Below are 16,213 nucleotides of genomic sequence, written 5' to 3' on the forward strand. Positions count from 1 at the left end.
CCTAGGATAAAAACCACCCAGGAACGGTGAACTTGGAAGTCCCTGGGGATGAAGGCCATGTACTTGCCCAAGAGGGAAAGTCACACCCACCTACTCTTGTGCTTCTTGGTTTGAAGGTGAAAGAGGAAAATAACCACCACAGCTAACCTTTGTGCAGTGTTCCCTTCACGCAAGGCACCATGTTGGCCATTTTACACCTATTGACTCATTCAGTCTTCCCATCAACACTGTGGGGTAGCTCCTGTTGTTATCCATGGTATAAGGAGAAGAAAACCGAGGCCCAGAGAGGTGAAGGAACTTGCCCACGGTCGTACAGCTGGCAAGTCAAGAGCTGGGATCCAAATTCAAGCAGCCTGGCTCTGGAGCCTCAGCTCATAGCCTCTAGAGAGTGCTCCAAAATATTTAGAACATAAAGAGGGGGACAAGGCTAAGTCTTTAGTGGGTAATTAAAACTTTCAAAAGTCTACAAAGCCATCTGGACAAAACTGGAAAAAGCCGGCAAGTATACCAGTCACGCAAATTTACATGAACTAGGGGAAAAAAATATGCCTAGAGTAAAATAAATCAAAGGTTTTGGCATTTGTTAAGCGCCAGTGCCTGGCACATGGTAAGTGTTATATAAATCCTTGTTCATCAAATAACAAATTAAAATCAGGTTGGTGGGGGAAAATATAAAACAACAGCCCTGCAAGTATGCTCTGCTGGGCCTGAAGGCCTTTCTAAGGTCCTACATGTCCAATGTGAATTGATATGTGCCTTTCTGGTGCATTTCAAGCCCTCTGTTCTGGGCCAGAAGAAATTCACTCACCTTGCTTTGCAAAACGAGAATTTGTTGAGCCCTCCCCCTCCAGGTCCCTGGGGAAGACAGGAGCTGTTGGACATTCACATCTTCCCCGACCTCGCTGGTCAAAACCTGGAAAGGACAAGGCCTTTGGTGAAGACAGGAGAGAGAGCCCCACGAGAGCTCTAAACCTGCCGTGTACTCAGAAGCAACACTGGCTGCATGGGGCTCTCAGAGGGCCTAGGCCCTGCTTACACACTTTTCTCCTGCCTCAAAAGCCAGCTGACCATGCTCTCAGAGCAGCCATCCCTGGGAAAGTAGTGATTCTCTTGTCCTTAGTATTTCTTGGTCATGTTGACCGCAGATAAGGAATCGACAACAATGTTTAGATGGGGTCACCTGCTCTTGACATATTCTGGGATGAGTGAACCACAAAGTTGACCAAAATCTGTTTCCTCAATTTGCTCACCTATCACTTAGAACTGAGATCATTCTAGATGGCTACAGGAAATACATTGCCACAGGGACTCGACCTCTGTGAAAAGCCACTGATGAGGGGCCATGTCTGAGTACAGCAAGAAAGAGGACCATCAAATGCCAGCTGGGGATATTTGGTTTCAGCAAGGCCCAACATTGTGGCTGCTGAACGGTGGGGTGCAGACCCTAACTCAAGGCTTTGAGGTGGAAACAGAACTCTCCAGCTGGTGCCCCCAAGCCCCTCTGAAGCCTGTCATGGGAACCAATCTAGTGCACCAAGTCTCTGGTGCTTGTTTCCACAATAGAATACTGTTTTGGAAATCTTGGCTAGTCCAAGTGGTTCCAGCAGGGAAGACAAATGCCAGAGAATTCACTATGTAAATAAAAATAAATAATGAAGCAGCTGGGCCTGTGTCCCAAGTCTGAGTATTTTCCTTTGAAAGGGGTCTTTAATACACAAACAACCTATTCATTTTCTAATATTACAGACGGTAGAGGGCAGGAGGCAAGTCTTGGCAGGCTTCCAAGTCCAAGGTGGCTTATTAAGGAGAGACCTAGGATCTACTAGGGTACATGTAGCACAAGGAAAGTCTACAGAACTCTCCCTGGGTAGGTGGTACTGTCCTCTTCTGTCCAGGGTGAGAAGGGTACCACTAGGGTCTACAGGCAGCCGAGAACCCTAATCACCAATGGTCTGCATGAAGGGTGGACAGAAGGAAGTTACTGGATGTGGAGCCTGACCCAGAGCAAGCAGCATGATGCTCATGGGGCCAAGCCCTTGCTGCTCCTGAATGGAACCCATTGTTCTGGCCATGCTCTTCCCAATCCCAGCCAGTCAAGAACATCTGACCCCTGGCTCTGGAATACCTTCTGGGCCATCCGGAGCTCCTGCTTCACTGTCTGGATCTGGTTGCGGAGGTCACTCATCTTCAGGTTTGTGGCTGCCAGCCTGTCCTGCAACACCTTCACCTCTGGGGTCTCTGGCTAGTTGGGCAGGGTGAGAGGAGAGAGTAGTCACTTGTTGCCTAAAGAGTAACAATAATCATAGGCTCCGTTCAACCAGGTCTGTGCTGGGCATCATGCTAGATGCTCCATGAGGGGCAACTCATTTAATCTTTTGTCAGCCCCTTCTAGATGCAAAGCAGAGGTTGGCAGAAGGGGCGCATCCCCTTGGCTGGGGAGACCTGGTTGGAAAAGCTGGAGCAGGGACATGAATCTGGCAGCCCACCTCTGGGAGCTGAACCTTTCACTCAGAGTATCGCACATCCATGGATGCAGGTGGTGGCCACAAAGGGGGAACCCCTGGAGGGGAGCCTGTGGGATCCATAGCTCCCAGACACTTCCAAAGTGTGGGCACTCTCTGCTGTGCTCCAGAGACTGGCATTGCAGCTAACCTGTCCCCACTCAGAATAAAGAGAGGACTAGTTCCATCACAGAAGGCAACCCTCGCTTGGCAGGAGGATCACAACCATCCTAACTTGAGGCCTCCTTCTCCTGAAACCCATCAGCTTGGGCCCTGAGCTCCTTTTCCTGGCAATGAAATCACTAAACAGAAATAAGGACCCTGTTTCATTGCCAAATGTTCCATTTCTGTGGCTTGAAGAACTGTAGCAATCATGAAAACTGCCTGCTGGAACTCATAGAAATATCTTTTTTTTTTTAATAAGGTTTGATTTAAACTACTTGGATGTAAATTTTTCTCAAATGTGCCACCCATTTCTGTCTTTGGTAGAAGTTTCTGAGACTCACAGAAGTTTGGCCTTAAAGGGATTTCCACAGTCAGCCCATGGGAACCCCTTCCATAAGTGATGAAAATAAGGCCCAGAGAGGGGAAGTAACTAGCCCTGGGGCACGCAGCCTGTTGGGGGTGACATGAGTTGGATTAGAAGAAGCCCAGTCCTTCCCCAGCGCTGATTCTCCCCCTTGAGGCTGTTTCCGGCACCCAGGCATCACGAGTGGGCTGATCGGGAAGCGGACACACAGTCCAAGAAGTCTGACCTCATCCGGTTTCCTCCCCTACGGAATGGGTATACAAGCACTTCCCTGTCCTGCTTCTTCACAGCACCACCATGAGGCTAAACAGAATAACCAATGTGAACAGAGTATACACTGGGAACTTACATAAAACACAGATGTATCTTTTTAAAAATTTGTGTATGCGTGCAAGTGTACGTGTGTGTGCGCGCGCGCGTGCTTCCCCCCAGTCTGGCTGCTTGCCATTCCTTCTTACTGCTGTTGGATGCCTGTCCTGCCCCTGCTAAGGTGCTGCTTTGCATCTGCCCAAGGCTGGCAAGCAATACCTCTGCCTGTCAGGTCTTTGATGCCATGGGCCCACTGGCCCTGACAGGTGGTGCAGGAGTTGTGTTTATGAGCATCCCATGGGATGGGTTCACAGCTGTGAGCCTGCTCAAAGCATGGGAAGGGCAGACATCTTGGACCCGGATCTAGAACCCAGGCAATGACTCCCCTCTCCAAGCCTGGTTCCTCATCTGTAAAATAGGATTGTATTAACACCAGTGCCTGCGGCGGGGGGTTGCCGTATGAGTTGAGAGGAGATGCGTATGAAGAACTCTGTCTGGGGCAGATTCTGACAGAGGACAGTGCTGGGGTGCCTAGCCTGGCTGGGGTGAGGTGCTGCTGGGGTGAGCAGCTGGCAGAGTGCTGAGGCCTAGCTGGTGTCCTAGTGAGGCCTGGCCCCATGTTCATGGCAGCCTTCTCCCCTTTGCTCAGCCAAGCCCCCAGTCCTCTCCTCCTGGACAGCTGGGCCAACTCTATGTCGTTGCCATCTCAGAGCTGCTTCTGCCTGGAGCAAAATTCCACAGGCTTTGTGGGAGACCTGAGCATGGGCCTAATCCTCCCGTTCCCTGTGCTATTTTCTTTGAGGGAATAACTGACATGCAGTCCGAGGGGAACAGACAATGCCAATGCTGCTCACGACATAGCCTCTAGGAGCCCCACACCGACCATGCCAAATGGAGACAGGGCATTCAGGTCCACTCTGGAATGTGCTTTGGCACACGGGGGCCGGAATGTGCAGTGATCGCAGGCCTCTGAAATGTGGTTCAGACTTGGGCTACCCTGAACCGCATAGTGAGGGGGCACGTTGCTTTCGTCCTTTCTCTGATCAGAAGGTGCCCTGGAAACACAGGGTACTGCTGAACTGAGGCTGACAGCCTGTCACCCACTCTTCCATCAGAAGCCTACCGGGCTCCCTGCAGCCACCGAGCAGAGCTGAGTGCTCCAGCTCCAGCTGCTGGTCAAGGCCTCCCTCCATGGGTGACTCAGCCTCCTCTAGCTTACATTCCCCTTTCCCTCTTGTGGGAGGCTGGGCTGCAGCCAAACATTGCCCAGCCAACACCCAGCAAGGAAACAGAATACTTAGTGCTCACCGGCCTCTCCACCATGCTTATACTGCTCCTGCTGGAGGGCCCTTCCCCATCTTCCTTCTGTAACAGGCCCACCACAGGAACCCCTCCTTCAGCCCATGTCCCAGCTGCCTCACATGGAGGGTGTGTTCCCCCTGTGAACTCTGAGGGCCTGGGGCTCTTTCTGAAGGCCCTGTTCCTCTCCTCCCTTCAGCATGGCTACCCATCCCCTCTTGGGCTCCCCTTTGTACAGAGGACCTGTCTTTGATTCCTTATGTCACAGAGCTCAGAAAATCCTGTCAGTCTCCCATCAATGGCAGCCTAGTCAGGGACATGGAAATGTTCTGTGTTGTAGATAAACCAGGAGCAGCTGAGCCAGGAAAAGTCCTTCAGAACAGCCCCTGCCAAGGGCAGAGCCCCTCTCTTGCCTCCCTAGCAAGGAGACAGGTTTACACTAGACTAACATGCAGCCCAGTGAGTTCCCTTCCTGGAACCGAAGGGCCTGTCGCTGTAGACTGAAGGCTGAATCCTCCTCAACACAGGCACGAGGTGGCTTGATGCTGAGTTGTAGGCAAAAAGGAGGTGGAGCTAGAAAAGGAGCGCTGACAAGGTAGTCCTAAGGCTTGACTCCCTGTATCTCCAGGCTTCCTATGAAAACCCCTGGGGAGGCATTGTTCTTAAGACTCTGATGCTACCTACTATCTAGTGTGGGCTCCATGCCTTTCCCTGGTAGTCCACAGGGTCAGACTGCCTTCCTTTTATGGAGCAGCAATTCCCATTTCCTGGGTTCAAGGCCCTATTCACTGGTTCAGTGGACTGGAATGTAGGAAATAAGCCGCCATTCCCAACAGTCACTTTTATTTTGTAGACTTGGAGTTCTAAAAAGGCAAGACTTCTCACAATATGAAATGTGCTCCCCACTGGCCCAACTAGGCTCAAGGAGCAGTAGTGAGCTCCTTGTCCCTGGGGTAAGTAAGAGGCTGGATATCTCCCCAGTGAGGATGCTGTAAGGGATGCTGCTGGGCCAAGAGTAGGAGGCCAGTTGGAGCAGGCCTTCCCTGCTGGTCCTGAAATTCTAGGGTTCCAGGGTCTCCCTCGCTGGGGGCTGATCAGAGTTAGACCTTCTCTGGCCTCCCTGGGGGCATGCCTGGCCTCAAGCCACAGACTCGGTTACTGTTCCCTGACAACCACTCTAAGGATGCTGCACTGGCCAGGCAATGGGGTGGAGGTGGACCCCAAACAGAGGCGCCTACCCTCCCATAGAGGACAGGAGAGCCAGGCCCACAGCTGCCCCACAGACTCTCTAGCACAGAAGAGAACTCATACCAAGGCTCTGTCTGCCGTCTGAGCCCTCGGCGCCTTGGCTCCCGCGTCGGTGGCCATCTTGGCTGGTAGCCTGGCCAGGGCCCTCTGCAGCTGAAAAGCAAACCTTGCACTTAATATGGATCGTGCTTGGCAACTGTGGTGCCTGAGTGCAGTGCTCCCCTGCCACTGCTGGGCGTGTGCTTACTGGTTTCACTGTTCAGCTCACTTTAGGACCATTAAGGGAAGAGCTCTGCCCTTCAAACTGCTCTGCGATGGGAGAGGGCCTAATTGATTGTCTGCCTCACTCCCCAGGCACACACCAGGATTCACTAACAGCTTAATACATAATACTGCAGCCATGGTCTGCATCCCAGAGTTCTACCCACAATCTGGGAGGTGTTACGTACGTAAACAGACGATGGACTTCGTGCAGTAGACAAGAAGACAGGGTCTGAGATGCTAAGAAACCTGCCACATGAGCTGATGGCCTATTGCCAAGCCCGGCACTTCATACAGACAGCCAACTGACCCTTTAAAAATTTCCCAACTGTTCACAGAAAGATAGACTATTTCTGACAAGGCCGGGGGTGGCCTGCCCTCCCACCTCTGACCTCACCTTGCTTCATTCTTGGCCACACAGGTTTCCTCTCAGACCTTCTTCCCCACTCAGGGACTTGGTGTCTGCTGGGCCCTCTGCTTGTGACCCCTTCCCACCCTCCAGGGACCCACTGTGTGTGCCCCCTCCTCTGAGAGGCCTTCGGTGCTGGATCTGCTTCTGAGGAGGGCAAGGTCCATGCCTATCTTGCTCCCCAGTAGAGGGCCTGGCACAGAGCCTGAGATGGTTCTCAGACAATTTGTTATAGAGTAAAGAAGCTCTAATTTGATGCCCAGAATAACAACTAAGAACAATTCCAGAGGACAACAGAACTGGAATTGCAATACAGCACCACCATGTGCTGTGTGACTCGAGAAAGCCCTCTAACCTCTCGGAGCTCCAGCCTCTTCAGCCCACATAAGGGAGCTAGGTTTTCTCTAGCATTCAGATTCCATTCCAGCTCCTATGAGACCATGAATTCCTTGGGTTGTGTCCTTGCAAGATTGCGGGGGGGGGGGGGGTGGTCTGTGACTAGCTGTGGGACGGCAGGGAGCAGCAGAAAGAGGAAGATGGGCAGAAGTGAGACCCACTGGTGGAGTGCGCCGGGGTCTAGCTTCACCTTAGCAAAGATCCCTGTTAATGTACGTAACAAACATTTATCTAGCATTTGCTACATGCCCAGCACTGCCGAAGCATTTTATATTATTGAGTCTCTTAATCCTCAGAAAAACCTTAGGGTGAGTACTATTATTACTGCCATGTGTCAGATGGAGGAAACTGAGGCACAGTGAATTTATAACCTGCTCGAAGTCACAAAGCATGTCAGTGATGGAGCTGAAATTCACACCCAGGCGGTCAGGCTCTGGGTCTGTGTCCTAACCACCATGATGGCTGCCTCTCCATGCCCTCTGACCTCTTGCTTCCTGACACACTTTCCCCCTTTCAGGACATGGCGAAGACTGAGGGACTCTTTGCACACGCTGACCCACAGGCCCTTCAGAAAGACCCAAAGCATCTAACTGTGGCTCCCTCTCTCAAGGAGTGGTCCAGGGTCCTGGAAGTCCCCTCTAGAGGCAGGAATGACTAAGGCCCCTCACTTCCCGCTCCAGGTCCTGGATGCGATTGCTCAGCTGCTTCACTCTGGTTTTCGCACCCTCTGACTCTGCCGTCAGCACCCGGTTCTTTTTGGACAGCTCGACAATTTTGGTGGCAATCACATCCCCGGCCATACCAGCTGTCCCTATGATGAAGGAAACAGTAAGGTCAATGAAATGCACAGGCCCACACATCAAACTCATGCCACACTACCAATGGCCCCAGGGTTTTAAAAGCTGGAACACCCAGGCAAGGGCAGAGGCTCAGGGGAGTTATGACATACCTAGTCACCCTGAAACCCAACTCCCATGAATAGAAATGCAGCCACTCAGAAAATTATAAATTTTATTTCTATGGGATATAAGTTTATTGCCCCAATTCTTCATGCCTTTCATGCCCTCCTCAGTGACAGGTTACACATCCACATCCTATGCTCTATGACTCTACTGTGCCCTCCAGGCAATAGGATATACTTCCTCGACCCTTCTATGCCTGCCTGACTCTGGCTCAGCCAATGACTTATTTGGCCAATTAGTTGTCAGCAAATAAGGCACAGGTAGAGGCTTGAGAAGCATTTATGTAGTTAAATCCCCCTCTTTTTGCTCATGCCATCTCCACAAGAAGAACACAGCTAGGCCAGCTGGCTGGTCCCAGGAAGAGGAAGAGAAACGTGGCACATAGCTGAACCACCCTAGCTAGGCCTGGCCTAGGTCTGCCAAGCCCCAATTAACCCCAGATGTTTGAGCTCAATACATGCTTCTTGCTGAATGCTGCTGACATTATGTGGTGGTTTCTTGCACAGAGTTTTGTGGTGACACCTAACTAGTACAAATGCAAGCATCCATTTAGTATGTATTTATTGGGCTTCATGAAGGGTTGGATACTCTCTGTATTAGGGATTCAATGGTGCATAAAAAAGATTTATAGAGTTTACATTCTAGCCAGGGAGATAGATGATAAAAAACAAATAAATATGTATTCCAGTGTCCAGGAAGACTACGTGCTATGAAGTAAAAGAAAGCTGGACAAGAGAATGAAAGGGATAGGTGACACTATTTTAGACTGAGTGGTCAGGAAAAGCCTATCTGAGGAGGTATGTATGAACAGAGACCTGGATGAATGAAGTGAGGGAGAAAGCCATCAAGAAGAGTGTTCCCAACTGGGAAGAACACTCTAAGAGGAGGACACAGCAAGTGCTAAAGGTCCAGAGGCAGGAACTTGTTTGGAGTATCTAAGACCACCAAACAGGGCAGAGTAGCTGGAACACAGGGGACAAGGGCAGGAGACTGTGGAAGAGGTGGCTGGAAGGGTGTGAATGTGGGAAACTGAGTGGTGTGGGGCTATGCAGATAGCAGCCCAATAGACTGCCTGGCTAGCCTTAGAGTCCCTTGTCCATTTGTGCAACAGCATGTTTGGTCAGATGGTCTGCAAGTTCTCTGAATGCTTCTGACACTCCAGGAGTGGGTAACTGGCAGAGACACCTGCCTAGTCCTGCTTTTTAATACGACTGTCATGAGCCTCATAACAGCCTGGGAGTGACAAGTGGTGGAAGGTAAATAGGCAGGCTTGATGGTTTTCAAACCGACTCAGCCCAGGCTTGCTGCTGCTAGCCTGGGCCAGGCAGTGAGTAGAGAAACTGGGAGCAACTATCCTTGGCCACCTCCTATCTGCTGAAGAGGTTGGGGATGCTTCAAGAGGAAGGGCTCAGAACATGGGGATGGAAACCATATCTAGAAGTACACATGGTCCAGCCATGAGTTTTCTGGGTTATGTTTTCCTTCCAGGAATAAAAAATCCTGGAACTAGAGGTAATGAAGAGGTCCAAGAGAGGCCTTTTCTAGTCTAAAGGGCAGGAAGGGGTACTCAGAAAAATCTGTTTTTCCCCCCAAGCCCTACTCTTAAAACTTTAACCCCATGATTGGGGGCGGGGGGCAGTGAATGGGTAAGCACAAAAATGCTAAGTATGTGGGTAAATATAATAGACTACTTTTGTCTCCTTAGGTTACCCTATGTGTAATGGTTGAGAGCAAATATTATAACATTGTCTGTTGGGATTTTCAATACATAGACATATAAAACATAGACATCTAAAAGCTGGGGGACCGATATGGTGGTCGTTTCTTCATTCCACTTGAAGTGGTAAAATATTAATTCTAAGTAGACTGTGAAAAGTTATATAATTTGTGATCAACTTAGCAATCACTAAAAAATCGTACAAAGAAATATCATATGGAGAAATACCGTCTAAAAAAAAAATTAAAGCCATCACTAAAAATCCAGCTAAAGGAAAACCAGTCTGTCAGTGGCCTGTCACTTGTGGCCTGGTCTAAAACCATGGGCCAGGCAGTCAGACTTTTCTCTTTCAAACGTTACATTGGAAATTAGAAATGGGGACCTCACAGCAAGGAGTGGATTCTAAGGCGTCTTGAGGAAGAGTTAGGGCTGGCAATCAGACAAGACCATGAACAAGTAGGCAGAGACCAGGAGAGAGCATGGGACAGGCTAGGCAAGAGCGAGTAGCCCTCAGGCCCCAGTCTCCCAGGATGAGGAAGCATCTCCTGCTCCCTTCCCTGGAGCGCATTAGCTTCTGCTGAATGTCAAGCTGCCCTTATTCATCTAAACCCAAGCCAGGCTGGGTGTGTTTCTATGCCTCACAAGTCCCTTTCCTCAGTGTGGTTTTTGTTTTAGACAGAAAAGGCCAAAGAATGGAGGGAGAACACAATAGGCTACCAAGGGCTTTTAGGATACCAAATTCCCTTGCTTTTTAACTCTGTACTGGTGCTTTGCATGCACCTACCCTTAAAGACACTGGCTCTCAGAGGCAGGGAGGGACGCTCTGACAGATGCCAGCTGAGGCCCATTGGTATCTGTGATTCATTACACCAGCTTTCTGGTTTAGTCAGCTACCTGGGAATTACTCAATGGGTGTATATGGAACAGAGGACAATCAGGGCCAAGGTCTAGCTCATAACCACAGAGCCAATGTCCAGCTCACACCCACAAAGCTAAGGTCATCCTCGGGTCCGTAGGGCTGACCAACATCGCTACCAACAAAGCCAAAGTCCAGCCCAGACCTGAAGGGCCAAGCCTCACGCTACACCCTACTGAGTCCTAGGAAATCCCCTCAACACAGCTACCTTCCCTGTCTCAACCATTTTTCTGAAGCAGCAAGTGCTGTAGAGTGAATGCCTACTTCCACTGGGGCTTTTTCACATCCACAATACAATGTCTGAGCCAGAGCAGCAGGATAAAAGGGACCTTGCTGGTTTGTCAACACGCAGTGAGTGAGCATCCATGGCGAAGCCCTGTCGTGAGTCCTAGCTGGGTTACCAACACTACCCAGAAAGCCTGCCCACTGTCCCTGCTATTCTTGCACTCCCATTTCCTGGCATGCTGGCTTCCTTAGCCTGTTCTCTTCCTCCACCCTCTCCTTCATTTCCAGAACTTATCTGGACAAGCCTGACCGCAGCTGACCCTTGGCACTCTCTGAAGCACCTACCCTCTGGAACCTGCTGTTTGCCCTGCCCGGAAGGCTCCATGGCAGCTGGGCCAGCTACGTGGAACTCAGGGCAGGCACTGTCACAGCAAGGGTGGAGCTACCTGTGAAGGCAAATCTGTCATCTTCTATTTTCTTTTTGAGATGTTTGATTTCAAAATCCCTTTCCTTCAGCAGCTTATACAATCGCCCGTTTTCATCTACCGTCTCCCTGAGCTGCTCTCGAAGGTGTGCAATCTCATCTTCAAGCATCCTACAAGGGCAAAGGCAGAATTACAGGGACCAGTGGGTGGGAGTCAGGTTTGCTGTATCTGGTTAGACACTAGGTGGTGATAAGAACAGTCTGTATGAAATAGAAAATGTCAATGAGCAGATTTTAACACTGTTCTCAAAACTGAGTGACTATGAACACATGCACAAACACACACACACACACGAAAGGACACAAAAAGTTTGAATAACATTGTTTACTACAGGCTTAGGAGAGGGCTATAAAATCAACTACCTCTCTCTAAGAATTCATACTCTTTCAAGCATCCACAGAACATGGATACAAATGTATTATATTATAGGTCACAAAGGCAATCTTAGCAAATTCCAGAGTGGACATCATACAGGCCATTTTCTTTAATGGCAATTGACTAAAATTAGAAATCATACTAAAAAGGTAGCAAAAAATAAAATAAAAATGCAAAGCCCCAAATCCATCATCCGTTTGAGACTAAAAAAACCCATACTCCTAAATTACTGAGGGTTGAGAAGAAATTGTAACGTGTATTATGAAATATTTAGAACAAACTGAGTGCAGCGGTGATATACATCAAAGTTCGTGAAATGCACCTAAAGTGATACTTGGACATTTATAGTTGTAACTATATATATATATACATATATATATATACATACATATATATATATGTATATATACACATACAGTTAAGGCTAGGCCTCTAGGTAAACCGATAGAAAATCAGAGCAGGTGCTGTGGTTTTTTTTTATTATGAGTCGTCTTGCCAGGCTCTCTTCAGCCCTTTAAAACATGAGAAACACGTGGTTGATGGGTCTGTGATCACTTCTGTGAGGCACGGAACGGATTCCCTAGGGACAGGTGTGTGTGTGGGGGGGGGAGCAAGTACAGAAGTTAGAGGGAACAATAATTATTAGGAAAGCTGATATTATCATTATCATCATCATTTTTTTAAAGTAGATTCCATGCCAGGCACAGAGCCCAATGTGGGGCTTGAACTCATGACCCTGAGATCAAGACCTGAGCCAAAATCAAGAGTTGGATGCTTAACTGACTGAGCCACCAGTCAGTTGTTGTTATTCTACCAAAGGCTAAAGTCTCCATCAATTCTGGTTTCTCTGATTTGAGGAAAGATCATTGGGAAATAGGCCTGGGGTTAATTTGGAGCTAATATTTAGGAGTCATGGGGACTTTTTCCATTTTTGAGCAGCCTGTACATTTTTCTCAATTAGCATTTTTTAGTAGAATATTTTGAAAATTGAGAAACCATAAAAAGTAGAATCTGAAAATGGAGAAGATAGATTCTGGGCCAAACCAGAAGCAAAGAGACAGCTCAAGTATTGTGGGTTTTTTGTTTTTGTTTTTACTAGCAGAGAATTTTGTATCAATATAACCTTCTTTTTCTAATAACAAGTATAAATCAACATGGATCTGTGATATTGTTGGATTTAGAGCAAAATGAGAAGATTCTGGACTCCTTACAACCTTTTCACCAACTGTGAAAAACCAAGGGACCCATCAAGAAATCTTTACACAGGTATGTTTATGGGTGGTCAGGGAAGGGAAATGACATTGGAGAATGATCCCAGATGACAATTAGGAGCAATGAAAATTTAAGACCCATCAGAGTTAGACAGCCAGCTCCTCAGAAACCCAAACACAGTTTTCATGAAAGAGAAGCTGAATAAGAAAATTCAAGTGAATAAACTACACTCTGATGAGTTTCAAATTTTCCATTTGACTTTAAATGATTTTTAAATACAGTTCATATCAAATCATATCCACCGGAACACAGCTCTATCAGATGCAATTCCTCAGTAACCACCTACCTCTGTGTCAAACCTCTGTGGCTCAACTTATAAACACATCTAGTCAACGTGAATGCCCAGCCATCTGTAATCAGCTCTCTCTCTCTCACCTTCCCTACCTCCCTCCAGTGCTCCTGGGGGAGTTCAAACTCGCATTTACCTCTGCTCAAAGCTGTTTTTTGAGTTTTGCTCCCCAGCTTGGAGAAGGCTGAAGCCATCGGAGATCTTCAAGGGCTCTTTTTGGTCATCGACTTTGATTTTGAGGCTTAGTTCTTTTTCCTTCTGTTTCTCCATCTGCTTCTGTAACCTTTTGTGCTGCATCTCCTGCATGGCCTTGAACTGGAGCTGCAAGGTGTCCTGTGTGCCTTCATCTGCTGCCATCGTGCCCCAGGCGTAGGAAAAGAAGCCTGCACTGAAGCAAACCCCACCAAGTACACATTTCCCAAGATTACTCCGCACACAGTTAGTCCTTTCTACAGCCTCCAAGTCTGGAGTACCCTGAGTATATTTGTGTGTGTCCATAAAGAAGCTCAGAAGACCCAACCTTACCTCGAATCCCCTGAAAGCCAAAGCTGAGCTGAGCATCCTCCTCAGCCTTGAATATGCCACCAGACTGCAGATGGCATCAGAATACTCCTCATTGCTCAGACTCAACACTGCCCTTTTCTGTCTCTAAAAACACTCTCTCATAGATGGATCTCATCTATGGCTGGATATTAGACTCTCCTAGGAGCCCCTAAAATATAGCTTGGGCACATCCTTGGACCAATTAAATCCCAATTTCTAGGAGTGGGATTCAGACATGACTACTTTTTAAATTTTCAGTATAATTTACACATGGTAAAATGCATAAGTCCTGAGTATACAGCTCAGTGAATCTTTACATAAGTATACATCCCTATGGTGACCACCCAGATCAAGGTATGGGGTATTCCTGTTCCCCCGCAGGCTATCTTGGGCAGTTATCTCCCTTCTCCCAAGTAACCACTGTTTTGACCTCTGCCATTAAAGATGAGTTTTGTTTTCTTTTTAATCAGCTCTATTGAAGTATAATTCATTGACGATCAAATGTGCCATTTTATGTGTGGAAATGAGTCTTAACAAATACATATACTTGTGTAAACCACCACCACCATCGTTGTAGAACATTTCTTTCACACCAAAAAAGTTCCTTTGTGCCCCTGTGTGCTCCCAATCCCAGGCAAACTCCTGCTTTTGGTCACTCAGTTTTTGCCTTTCCTAGAATTTCATATAATTGGAATCATGTAGTAGGAAGTCTGTGGTTTCTTTTTGTTTTGTTCTGTGTTTTGTTTTGCTCTTGTGTGTGTGTGTGTGTGTGTGTGTGTGCGCGCGCACGTGCACATACACACATGCTTAGTACTACCTTCTAGAGATTCTCCATGTTGTTGCACGCATCATTAATTCATTCCTGTTTATTACTGGTAGTATCATAGGTTGTTCATACATTCACCTGTTACTGGACACCTGAGCTGTTTCTGTTGTCAGCTCTTATGGATAAAGCTGCTATAATATTCACATATAAGAAAGTCTTTGTGTGAGCATATGTTTTTAATTTCCCTTAGGTAAATACATAGAAGTGGAATGCCAGGTTATCTGCTAAAATTTATGTTAGTTTTATAAGAAACTGCTAAATTGTTTTCTAGAGTAGCTGCCACATTTTCCATTCCTACCAGCAGTGTATTGAGAGTTCCAGTTGCGCCACATCCCTGCCAGCACTTGTAGGGTCAGTCTCAATTTTAGTTTTTCTAGTGGGCTCTCAATGGTTTCAATTTGCATTTCCCTGATGTCAAATTATATTGCGCATCTTTTCATGGGCTTACTGGCCATTTGCATATCTTCTTTTAGGACATGTCATATTTTTTTACCCATTTTAAAATTGCGTTGCCAGCTTATTATTGAGAGGTCAGAGTTCCTTATACATTCTGGGTGATTTGTCTACTTTTCAACTTCAGATAAACAGAACAATAAAGCACAGACACTGTAATTTTTAAATGGTCACCACATGATTTTAAAGTGTAGCAAGTGTTAAGCAACTCTGCCTTAAGCCAAACTGAAGTCACATCATCCACCCACCATCTAACTAGTCATAAATCTTCTTGATTCTCCATAAATGTCTTCACATTTGCCCCCATATTTCCAGCCCCACTGTATACCACTCTCACTATCATGCTCATGGCCACCTCTGGGCCTTTGCACTTGCCATTCTCTCTCTCCGTAGTATGTTCTCCCACTGCTCTCCTGGCTGAGGATGTCAATTTCACTCACTTTTCTCAAATGTCACCTTATCAGAGAGGCCTCTACACCATTCTCTTATAGAAAGCTTTCTCTCACTCCCCACGCCCCTTACCCTGTGGTATCTTCCTCCACAGCACTTAGCTTCACCTGATACAGTATATGTTTGTTGATTGCTTCTCTCCCTGTCTGCCAGGCTTTTAATGGCAGGCACCATGTGATATTCACTCTTGGCCCTCAGTGCCTAGAATGGGGTCTATCAGTGAATATCACACAGTAGCAGGCATGCAATGAGTGAACTAACGGCAGATGGTTCTGTTCCCAGGACTGCTCAGCAGGTCCCTATTGCCCTGGCTGCCCTCTCCCTCTTTCCCCCACACTTACAGTCTAGCTTGCATTGGTCAAGGGACTACTTTCTTTAAAGCACAGCTCTGAGCCTGACATACCCCAGCACCAAATAGCCTCACTAGATGCCCATTAGCCATGAGACCAAGTCCAAAGGCATTAAAGGCTTTAGGGGATTAAGCCTCTGTCTCTCCTTCCAGCCTATTGTCCCTTGTGCTCCTCTGTCCCTATCTGTCCCGCTCCCCTAGACTTAAACCTTGCTGATTCCCCAGGCCCTGCACAAATAGCATACCCTTTCCTGACTCTCCAGGAAGAACATGCTCCCTGCATCTACACCTCTCCACTATACTTACCTCCACCGTGCCCACAGGGGTGATCCGAGCCTATACCTGGGGCTTCTCAAATCTGTCTCGATAACAAATCTCTAGGGATACAATCTGCAAGTA

At 47.7% G+C, this 16,213-nt stretch overlaps 1 protein-coding gene across 1 annotated transcript in view; it reads right to left on the reverse strand.

The window, feature by feature from the left end:
- The window catches only part of CCDC13 (coiled-coil domain containing 13), a 38,325-nt gene extending 24,775 nt beyond the window's left edge, over nt 1-13,550 (reverse strand). The window contains exons 1-6 of the mRNA XM_055321513.1: nt 13,330-13,550; nt 11,219-11,367; nt 7,621-7,763; nt 5,950-6,039; nt 2,126-2,242; nt 809-913 (exon numbers count right to left, since the gene is read on the reverse strand). Of these exons, the coding sequence (XP_055177488.1) occupies nt 809-913; nt 2,126-2,242; nt 5,950-6,039; nt 7,621-7,763; nt 11,219-11,367; nt 13,330-13,550 (825 nt within the window). The remainder of the gene's footprint in view (nt 1-808; nt 914-2,125; nt 2,243-5,949; nt 6,040-7,620; nt 7,764-11,218; nt 11,368-13,329) is intronic.
- Between the last annotated feature and the right edge of the window lie 2,663 nt (nt 13,551-16,213).

Source organism: Nyctereutes procyonoides, unplaced genomic scaffold (assembly GCF_905146905.1).
Source record: "Nyctereutes procyonoides isolate TBG_1078 unplaced genomic scaffold, NYPRO_anot_genome, whole genome shotgun sequence".
NCBI lineage: Eukaryota > Metazoa > Chordata > Mammalia > Carnivora > Canidae > Nyctereutes > Nyctereutes procyonoides.